The 11403-nt window shown below is 29.6% G+C and overlaps 1 protein-coding gene across 1 annotated transcript in view; it reads right to left on the bottom strand.

Annotated features, from left to right (window-relative positions):
* Positions 1 to 1049: 1049 nt before the first annotated feature.
* LOC111636991 (inner nuclear membrane protein Man1-like) overlaps positions 1050 to 11403 on the bottom strand; it is a 57375-nt gene continuing 47021 nt past the window's right edge. The window contains exons 8-13 of the mRNA XM_023382396.1: positions 8679 to 8780; positions 7717 to 7819; positions 6787 to 6828; positions 2991 to 3135; positions 1798 to 1876; positions 1050 to 1729 (exon numbers count right to left, since the gene is read on the bottom strand). Coding sequence (XP_023238164.1) covers positions 1578 to 1729; positions 1798 to 1876; positions 2991 to 3135; positions 6787 to 6828; positions 7717 to 7819; positions 8679 to 8780 — 623 coding nt within the window. The 3' untranslated portion in view covers positions 1050 to 1577. The remainder of the gene's footprint in view (positions 1730 to 1797; positions 1877 to 2990; positions 3136 to 6786; positions 6829 to 7716; positions 7820 to 8678; positions 8781 to 11403) is intronic.

Below are 11403 nucleotides of genomic sequence, written 5' to 3'. Positions count from 1 at the left end.
CCTTTCTCTATGTGATAATAATGCTAACAAACTGTAAACTGATATGAAAATTATTGTTTAGGAAAAAATTTCCCCAAGAGGTCTGGTTCTCAATCCTGTTCAGAGATACTGGCATATTATCAACACAGGAATTGCAGAAAAGAAGTCTGAAAATATACAGTAACTGCAAAAATGTACTAAAAAAGTTTAATATCACAAACTTAACATAGAATATTTCAGGAAATGCAACCATTCTATGCTGGACTGTAGCAAAGAAGTTATTAAGACTCAGGGTGGCCCTAAAAAGGATTAGGATATTGCTCAACGAAAAATATAAAATGAACAGTTAAGCTATGAACATTTTTTTCTTCCATAACTCTGAATGGCAAGTTCTTTTGACAGTGTTCACTAACAGTATTGGTGAGGCTGCAGTATGAAAGAAATGCTACATTGAGTTGAAGTTATATTTAATAAATTGAGTATTTTGTTTGTTCTCCATTCTTTTGTTTGTTCATGCAATTGTAGATTAAATATGCTATATTGCATGTCTGTTAAATGCTTTTTAGTATAAAGGGTGATGTAATATCTGATGTCACTACTTGTATGCTGCTTTGTCCAAATTTTATATTATAATCTGAATGTAGTAAATAAATTGAAACGTTTTCATTGTCAAAAAGGACATCCGTATTGTCTAAAAATATTTAAATGTTCTGAAATATGTGAGCAAAGAAAAAAACCTGAAGTTACCCTTTATTTCTATAATCTTTAATTTATTTTTTGAAAACATAAAAGACATGATATTCATGGGTTTTTGATTAACTAATTAAATAAACATTTTTAAAAAATGGTGTTATTGATGGTAGAACTTACAATGGTTTTAAACTTACTTTATGGAGAAAAAGATAATTTAAACTTCTTTTGTTCAAGAATATCTCCATTTTATGCATGACATGTTATTAAATATTAATCTTAAGTACCCTTAAAATTACCTTAGTTTAGATAAAAAGAGATCAATAATTTTATTATTAAAATTCAATTAAAAGATTTTTAAAGAAGTAAAACAACAAATGTTACATTAAAACTTATCATTAGTTGATTTATTAGTTCTTTTTGTTAGCTGCAAATATAATTCCAATATAGGAAAGGACATTTACTGTTTGTGCTTTTTTTTCGTATTGATATATCAAAACTGTCCTGGCACATTGTTCTTTATTAACAATGTCATAAAGATATATATATATATAATATATTATATATATAATTATGACTTTAAGTCTGTAAAGTCAAAAACTGCTGCAACATTAAAAATTTTACTACATATTAAAAAGCAAACTTTTTCAGAAAAATTATTTCTTATTCTACAATATATCGTCTTTATATATGATATACCGGTAACTTTGATTCCACATATGACTTTAGACAAAAGTGATATCATGCAAAGCATAATGTTATACGCTCCAAGTGATTCTCAGTAATCGAGCTGATTCGATATACTTCACCATATTTCCTGCCGTTCCCGGTCCCCAAATCACAGGAATAATTTTGTATGCCAGTCTATAAAACAAGTCAATTATTGCAATTGCTGGCAGTTTTAAGTTTCACGAACTTTCTAAAGGTGATGAATGAAATGGTGCCGACAGAGATAGGCGCATGTTATTGGAAGGTTTCAAAGGTGTGGTAGTGAATTCAGATTCGGGAAACCTTTCATGATATCGTTCAAGGCGAAGATATTTAACAGTAACCAATCTTCCTGAAAGACAGATTTTTTTGGTAAGATTGATTCTTAATTTTGTTTGTTTAATAATTAACAATACTTACTATTGAACCACCATCCATGTAGGGCACGATACGCTTGACCGGCTGATTCGGGAGATAAACACTTTAAGTAGACACAACCCTAAAATAAATTCTGTATTTGATTTATGTATATTTTCATAACTTTTATTCTAATATAAAATTACTAATTTATGAGAATTTTCTTTCCTTTCATTATATTTCTGAAATCAATCAGAATTAAGAAAAATACTTAATAAATATAATATAAAGAAACAATACTGCCACATTTTACTTGGATTATAATATGGCTAGTTAATTGGTCTAAAATAAGTAATATCTTTATACAGTGGTACCTCAGGATACGAAATTAATCCGTTCCGAAACTGAGATCGTATCATGAAAATGTCGTAAGGTGAATCAACTTTTTCCATACGATTACATGTAAAACCAAATAATTCGTTCCAACGCGAAAAACATACTCAAATTAAAGCCAAGTAATACATTTAAAAAAATAACTGTAGTAAGGAAAACAAATGAAAAATGCGAACTAATGTAACGTTGTATGGTGAGTTTTTGTTCGTATCGTGAAGCAAAAATATGTTCGAATTTCATATCGTATCCTGAAAATTTCGTATGCTGGGGCGTTCGTATCCTGAGGTACCACTGTACATATAAACAATTAAGTCACCATCTTGTATAAAATTAGAAATAGAATATTTTGGAAGAAAAGAAATCAAAATTATTTATCTGGAATGGAATTCAAATCCATAATGTCTATTCACTGTACAGATTTGCTACAAATTATGCTACCCAGACCATTAATTTTGGAAGATATAACCACATGGGTCACTCACTGTGCCAACTTAAGCTTTTACCCCAGCACAGTATACATATAATTTCATTTAACCCTATATGTCATATAACCAGGTTTTATATGCCAGCTATAATATGGCCCAATTAAGATCCAGTGACATACTGTTTGATTATTACTATAAGGTGAGCTTCATTAACAAGATAATCCTCATTTTATCCTCTGAAATAATGAATAAAGAATCACATTCTAGAGATAATTTGAATGTATGGATTTGATTATGATGTCATTAGGTAAATAGTACTATATCTTAGAAAATTAACATAAATAAATGCAATGCATTAATTCATAAGTTTTAAATGATCCATTTCTGTATATACTGTACAACTATTAATACATTAAAATTACTGAGAATACATTTTACCTCATTAGATGATGTATCTACTTGTATATGAACAATACTGTTATTGTTTTCACACTTCTCTAATATGGCATCTTTAATATATAACTGCCAATCATCTTCATATTCTCTATTTAATAAAATGATATAGCAATAAATATTTGAAAATTAAAGGAATNTTTTTAAATAAAAATCTATTTTATATCTGATAGTGGTTTATTTTAATAGTAAATAGTTTAAAATATCAAAAACTAGTTTAATTATTCTCTTTTATTGCATATAAAGTAAATAATATTACAAAAAAAAATCAAAATATATAAGTGCGTTTTAATATATATTTACTGAAAAAAACAACATTTGCAGCTGAAATACTTTTAACACAAAGATGTAAAAATTTTTAAGTAGGGGAGGACATCTAATTACAGAGGGGTGTAAAATAAATAGCCGGGGGAAGTAGTCTCCCATTCAAGGCCATACGACTGCCCGCCGATGTGCATATATCTTTCTTATTGCCCCTCTCCTGACTGTTATATATCGATCCTTTTATTTACATTAAAATAAAATATTAGATGTCAAATTTTCTCATTTTGGTCTCCATTACGCAAAATATCATATTACAGCGGGCAGTTAACATGTTAAGTCAAGATGCTTAAAGGTCCTATCATACAATATACAATTTAAAATCAAATTTGCAAATTTACAGAATTTTTGAACCAACTTAGCCACCCACTATACTTTTTAGGAAGAACTTTCCTGAAATTCTTTTAAATCATGTAAACAAACTAATTTGAAAATGAAGTAATAGTATAGAGAGAAAAAAATTGGTACTGTGTGAAAACTACTAAATGTCAATACAGACCATGTCCAAACATAAACAAACTTAATCCATTTCTATGACAGTTTTTATTTTACTTTTTAAGGGTAATAACATGATTATTTAAAGAAAGAGATAAGAAGCTAACATTTCTTTCTGTTCACATCAAAACTTCTTTCCTTACTTAAACCATCATATTCCATCTTAAGAAGAATAAAACTCCTTTCTCCTCTCTCTCACTAACATCTTAATTGTAGATGACCAGATGGTGGTCAGGGTGGTTAAGACACGAGTCTATTACCTGGGGAATCTGAGATCAAATCCAGGTGAGCAGCCCAAGAATTTTTCAGATAAGATGTTGGACTCCGTTCATTACCTTCCAGCCATCCCACAATGAGCATGATTAAAAACATTCTCATGCCCAGGGTGGAAAGAATAAAACAAATCTCAATTGCTTTATTCTTCTTAAGAAGGAATTTAATGGTTTAAGTACAGAAAGAAGTTTTGATGTAAACAGAAAAAAATGGTAGCTTCTTGGATGATGGCATATGCAATTAAAAATATATGCTGTGTATGTGATGGAATGTATGAAATATATATATATACTGTATATTAGCTCCTAGCTCCTATTAGTTACACAATTGCCATTTGTAAATGCACATACATACAAGAGTTCTTGTTTAAGTTACTTTATCAATCATTAAAGTTGAATGATGCTAAAAATTTTTTATCTGCTTTCTGATCTATCATCATCATCCAGATACTTGCAATGACTGATTATCATCTTATTTTGTGAAACAACTTTACAAAATAATGAATTCACCATATAAGAAGAGCTGTGTTTACAATTAGTTATATGATTTATAGCTTGTATCAATATGTTTGAGTTGATTTAATTTTAAAAAATAACAATAATACATAAATAAAATATATTGTACAGAATTATAGCTTTAGAAAAGATGTATAAAACACAGATTTAAAATTTTTTGAATATCATAAATTATGAAGAAGTTGATTTTGTAATTCAACTGATTGTAATAATTTATTGCATTAAAACCTGTATCAACTTTCAGCATTATTATTACTAAATAGAAGAAAATCCTCAGTTTAAAGAATAGTAAGTCTTTTTTGTTTAGTTTGTCTTCTGTGTGAATTAAGAATTTTCTCACATTTGGTAAGAATCATGTTTTTTTTCTGGACAGCAGTGAAACTAGTTTTAATCTCTTTAGTAACATTTGTGTTGACAAACTTTCTTCCTCAACTTTCTACCATTTTTTCAACTTTAACAAATAAGATGGAAAGAAGTCTTCTCAGCAATATATAGATCTCTATTCTGCCAGACTGGATTAACTGTTTTTTGAGCATAGATAACATCTGTCATCTTTCCTTTAGAAATCTATTGTCTTTTTTGTGACATACTTCTAAAATTATCTGTTGTGAGATGTATAATAGGTCTTTTAACACGTTAACTGCCATCCGTCGTGCCGGTGATTGTACGGCGTACAGCTGCACAGCGTCATCCAACCGCTCGCCGTCAATTAAACAATGTAGTTTCACTCAAGGTTAAATTATCCTGGCTTCGTAAGGCGTTTTTCTGCATGCTAGTGGTGGCCTCTCGTGGACGTCTATGCATTTGGCTTGGAACGCAAGTGGTCGGATGGCCAGAACGTTCCTTGGCTATGACCGCCTGCGTACCATATGGCCTCATGAAGCGTTTCAAGGTCAGTGGTCGTAGTTTTTTTTTAAATAAAAATCTATTTTATATCTGATAGTGGTTTATTTTAATAGTAAATAGTTTAAAATATCAAAAACTAGTTTAATTATTCTCTTTTATTGCATATAAAGTAAATAATATTACAAAAAAAAATCAAAATATATAAGTGCGTTTTAATATATATTTACTGAAAAAAACAACATTTGCAGCTGAAATACTTTTAACACAAAGATGTAAAAATTTTTAAGTAGGGGAGGACATCTAATTACAGAGGGGTGTAAAATAAATAGCCGGGGGAAGTAGTCTCCCATTCAAGGCCATACGACTGCCCGCCGATGTGCATATATCTTTCTTATTGCCCCTCTCCTGACTGTTATATATCGATCCTTTTATTTACATTAAAATAAAATATTAGATGTCAAATTTTCTCATTTTGGCCTCCATTACGCAAAATATCATATTACAGCGGGCAGTTAACATGTTAAGTCAAGATGCTTAAAGGTCCTATCATACAATATACAATTTAAAATCAAATTTGCAAATTTACAGAATTTTTGAACCAACTTAGCCACCCACTATACTTTTTAGGAAGAACTTTCCTGAAATTCTTTTAAATCATGTAAACAAACTAATTTGAAAATGAAGTAATAGTATAGAGAGAAAAAAATTGGTACTGTGTGAAAACTACTAAATGTCAATACAGACCATGTCCAAACATAAACAAACTTAATCCATTTCTATGACAGTTTTTATTTTACTTTTTAAGGGTAATAACATGATTATTTAAAGAAAGAGATAAGAAGCTAACATTTCTTTCTGTTCACATCAAAACTTCTTTCCTTACTTAAACCATCATATTCCATCTTAAGAAGAATAAAACTCCTTTCTCTTCTCTCTCACTAACATCTTAATTGTAGATGACCAGATGGTGGTCTAGGGTGGTTAAGACACGAGTCTATTACCTGGGGAATATGAGATCAAATCCAGGTGAGTAGCCCAAGAATTTTTCAAATAAGATGTTGGACTCCGTTCATTACCTTCCAGCCATCCCACAATGAGCATGATTAAAAACATTCTCATGCCCAGGGTGGAAAGAATAAAACAAATCTCAATTGCTTTATTCTTCTTAAGAAGGAATTTAATGGTTTAAGTACAGAAAGAAGTTTTGATGAAAACAAAAAAAATGGTAGCTTCTTGTCTCTTTCTTTAAATAATCATGTTATTACCCTTAAAAAGTAAAATACAAACTGTCATAGAACAATGATGTGATTTGTGACTGCTTGCATTAAGACNAAAATTTAACGGCTTTTTCCCATAATTGTAAATAAGATTTTCTGAAATGATAAAGAAATTATTTCAATCAAAATTGCTTGTGCTGATTTTTAAAGAATAAGTGAACAGTCCAAGTTAAGATGATATAAATAAACAGTATAAAGAATGTAAACTATAACAGTTATACTTATAAGGGAAATATGGTCCTTGGAGATTTCAATAATACTGTTTGTGTGGGTAAGTTTTGATATCAGCCTTTACTGAGCAAAGGAAATATGTTTTTCAAAAATCTTCAGAAAAAGGAAAATTACAAATCCTAAGAGACTTGTAAGTTTTGCAGAACTCTTCTTCAAAGATTGCATAGTTCATCACACTGTGAACCACCCATATTCACATCACAAAGAGTGAATTTTTTCAAATGAATACAATTTTTACATCAAATAATTGTGAATTACATAGGTAAATTACGTCTTTATTAATAGAAAATAAATAGACAAAATATAAACTGTAGACAAAGTAATTTACAAATACTTTATGTAAAAATTGCATTGATTTGAAAAATTCACTCATCAGGATGAAAAACAGCAACCTTGCAAATATGAGTCAATAATGCTGCTCCAAACCATATGACCTTCAAAGAAAAGTTCTGCAAAACTTAAAAGTCAATCAAGATTTTTTTAACTTCAATTTTATTAAAAATGTTTTGAGAAGTGTGCACTTTCTCCCTTTAGTAAGTAAAGGTTCATATCAAGGGTTATCCAAACAAACAATACCATTTGAAAACTCAGAGGACCACATATTAAATCTTCCCTTGTTAGTATTAAATATTTTGCTATTACAAATCATAAAATTATATAAGTAAATTTATAAAATATTTTTCATTAAAATACATAAAAATTATTGGAGGATCAATTGCATTTATCATTTCATAGATTAAATCAAGAAACTACCTTTCAGCTGGTGGTATAAGCATATCTCGTACATGAGCAATAGCTAACACTGGTTCCATGTCTGAACTTGCTTTGCATTTTTCATTTTGTTTCTTCAATAAATCTATTTAAAGACAAACATTTCATTTAATATCTGTATATTACAGGATTTTAAATACCTTACAATTATAATAAAATAATAAATGTAAATAAGGTTAAATGTAAATCTTAAAAGTTTTTAGTAATTTTTGAGGTTATCATGTGCGCCGGTTTTCTGAAAAAGAACTTTAAAAAACCTGAAGTTTTTTTTATCAGTACAATCTTTTTACCTTTTACCAAGTAGTTATAAAATGTTTATTTTGGAAAACTTAATTTAAGTTCGTTATCATGCAATAAATTAAAATTTGTCATAAAAATATGAATAGATATCCAGTGTTAAAAATTAAAAATCATATTTTTTTAGTTAAAATGAAACGGCTTATTATTATACAATATTTCAAAACATTACTAAACTTTTATTCATTAACCATATAAGAATTGACAATTCTTATTCCACAGACTTCATATTACAGAAGATGTGAATTATAAAGCATTTTTTTTTTAATATTACACACCCTTTTCAAACTTCATGCAATTAAATGTGTTTTAACTTATATAGTTTGCACTATATATGTCAAAATACATTTTGACTGAATAATGTTATTAATGCTTCAGTCTACCAATTCATCAATAAGAAATACGACGCAACAGTATCAAAAATTACAAAAATTTGTATAGGAAAGAATTAAAACTGTCACAAATTGCAATTTTTCTTCTTCTCATCTATTTTATCTCAAGGATAAGGTAATTATAGAATTGTAATTGATAAGCTATGTTTTCTAAATCATGCTAAATTATCTATTTGAAATTCAATTTCTAATGTATATCTCAGACAAAATATCAAAATGATAAATAGAAAAAAGTAATAAAGTTTAATTTCACACCTATTATGTCTTCAACCAATGAGAATACTTTCTTTTGTTCTAAAGCTTTCTTTTTCTTATATAATTTCATGGTAAAAAATATTCCAACAATTACTATGAGGACTGCAAAGAGTAGAAAAACAATGTTATAATACACAATGTTGATAGATAAATATAAGATATCATATATTAATATATATAATAATATAAATTATAAAAATATTTAATGAGAAACAAATCAAAACTGGAAAAATGTAAATATTAATCACCTTAGTAACCTTAGTTTTATTCCACTATTATCTTATAAACTAAAAATGTTTTCAAATAGCTTTATTGTCCTGCTTCAGGTCAGTTNAGAACTGCCAGATACATCATTTCCAAAACTGAAAGACAATGCTCGATTTTGTGCAAGCATGTTTGGCAGTACCTATGTATGCAAATAAGCGTTTTCGCTTATGAATTTAAACAAGTGCAAAACACGGAACAGGTTAACCAAAGAGAATTTGGAAAATCTGCTGGTTGTTTCAACATCTGCCATTACACCAGACATCAAGAAGATTACCACCAGCATCCAATCTCAGCCATCGCATTAATCGCTTGGAGGTCCGGCCCCCAGTCAGTAAACTTAATCCTAATTTGGCCCTTCTTCACAAAAGGTTGTGCATCCCTGTAATTAGTGTGTGAAATATATCTAGTTTTTCATGTTGTTTACAAAAAAGGAAGACAAAGCTGTCACTTTTGTGTTGAAAGGAGAAATTAACTTCCTTTCCCAGGACCTTATCTCCAAACTGAACTAACCATCTGGATATCTATCCCCCTCTACAACCCATTTACAAACAAAAATCTTTAATCTATTGGTCAGAAATTATGATAAAAGGGGAGACTTCACGCCATTCAAGGCAGTCCACAAGATTTTGGAGTTGCCATATCAGACAGGCAGTCCATAGAAACCTGACATTGCCATACAGATGGCAAATCTCGATTAATTTGAACATGCCAAATAAACGATAGGCAGTCAACAGAAATATGACATTGCCATAGAAGTCATTCAACAATCCCAAGAACCTGCCAAAAGAATAGATTTCTTGTAAAATCTCACTTGTGCATTCTCTCATCCCTCCTCCATCTAAGAGCTTCGCTGAAGAAACTCCATTGTTAAAGAAGATTACCTTCTAGATCTTCAGTCAAGGTAGTGTGTGTTAAGATATTGTGAACTCTCTCTCTCTCGCAAATAGGTAGGAATTTAGAATCACCTTGTATATCGATATGATATTTGTTTGTATCTTATTAAAGTTTGTTTTTGATGATTTGAATGATCTTGTTAATGAACTCAATTCCACACCAAAGTCTTATCACGGGTCCACGTCTCCTCCCTCTCAGAAAGGTATATTAATTTAATCAATAGCGTGCCTAATGCTCTAATAAGAGTGGTGTCAGGAAAAACTGACAGTTAGATCAAACAAACTACCTAAATCAAATACTACAAAAATCCATCCTAGTGACCCTGTAGGTGGATCTTCCCGATCTGAGGCTGATCAGGAGTGAGAAACAAAGCTTTCGTCATCCTGACTTCCCACATAAGCATTTCTTACCTATCGGATTCCCACAAAATCATATATTTGACAAGATACCACCTGAATGATGAAAACAGTTGAGTCTGCAAACATAGTGGGGAAATATGACAAGAGGCTGAAACCAATATACAAAGTAATTACATGTAACAGAGGAACAGAGGCCACATACAAAACAGGCAAAAGTATACACAAATGCTGCAAAATGATAAAGATATCATAGATAGGACCAGAGTTCCAGTTTATAGCAAACCATTAAATGATAAAAGATTTGACAAGAATTTAATTTACATTGGAGCCACAAATAGATCTCTTAGAAGCAGGATTAAAGAATACAAATATGATATTGAAACAGAAAAACAAACAACAGTGCTATCCATATATGCCTCAGAACCAAAAACTGAAGCTAAATTGGAGCAAGCAGCATTGATTAAAAGTGTTTTACTAGAGAAGAAACTAAATTTTTAGAGATGTTAGAGATATTTAAAACAGTCTTGAAGAGAGAGTGCATTAACATATGAGATGCAGGTATGTTATATGCTTGGAAAGCTTTTTTATGATAACCCCAAAAAAGATTATTATAACAACTCAATTAACCCATGGGATGTTAATATAAAATTAAATAGAATACATTGTTTGTAAAATTTCATTAGGTAAATTTAAATTTTGTAAATTTCAAAAAACATTTGAAATTTGAATTCAAATAAAATGTAGAATGCGATAGAACAAACCTTCTAAATGGAACACATATAACTGACCTGAAGCAGGACAGTCAAGCTGTTCCAAAACATTCGTTGTTTTTAATATAATACTGGAATAAAACTAATGTAACTAAAGTGATTAACATAAAAACAGTTAATCGTATTACAGATAGTCATGTGAAATTTAAGTTTAAACAATGTAAACTTCATGATACCCAATTTATATATGAAGTAAAATGATTAAAATATTATCTATTTTATCATTATACAGGATAATGTAGGGAGATGAATTAAACTTTTTGACATCTTTGATCAAGTCTTTTCAGCTTCGGATCCATTTAGATAAAGAGCTATTACTTTTCCATGTTGAAGAACAAACCATTAGTAAGATTTTACTTTCATTAAAAATTATCATCATCATCATCAATAGAAAATTTTATTTAAGACTGAAGCAGACCTGCATAATTCACCAAC

This window comes from Centruroides sculpturatus, unplaced genomic scaffold, assembly GCF_000671375.1.
Source record: "Centruroides sculpturatus isolate CEXI.00-Female unplaced genomic scaffold, Cexi_2.0 scaffold60, whole genome shotgun sequence".
Lineage (NCBI taxonomy): Eukaryota > Metazoa > Arthropoda > Arachnida > Scorpiones > Buthidae > Centruroides > Centruroides sculpturatus.
This window is presented reverse-complemented; position numbering and strand designations above follow the sequence as displayed.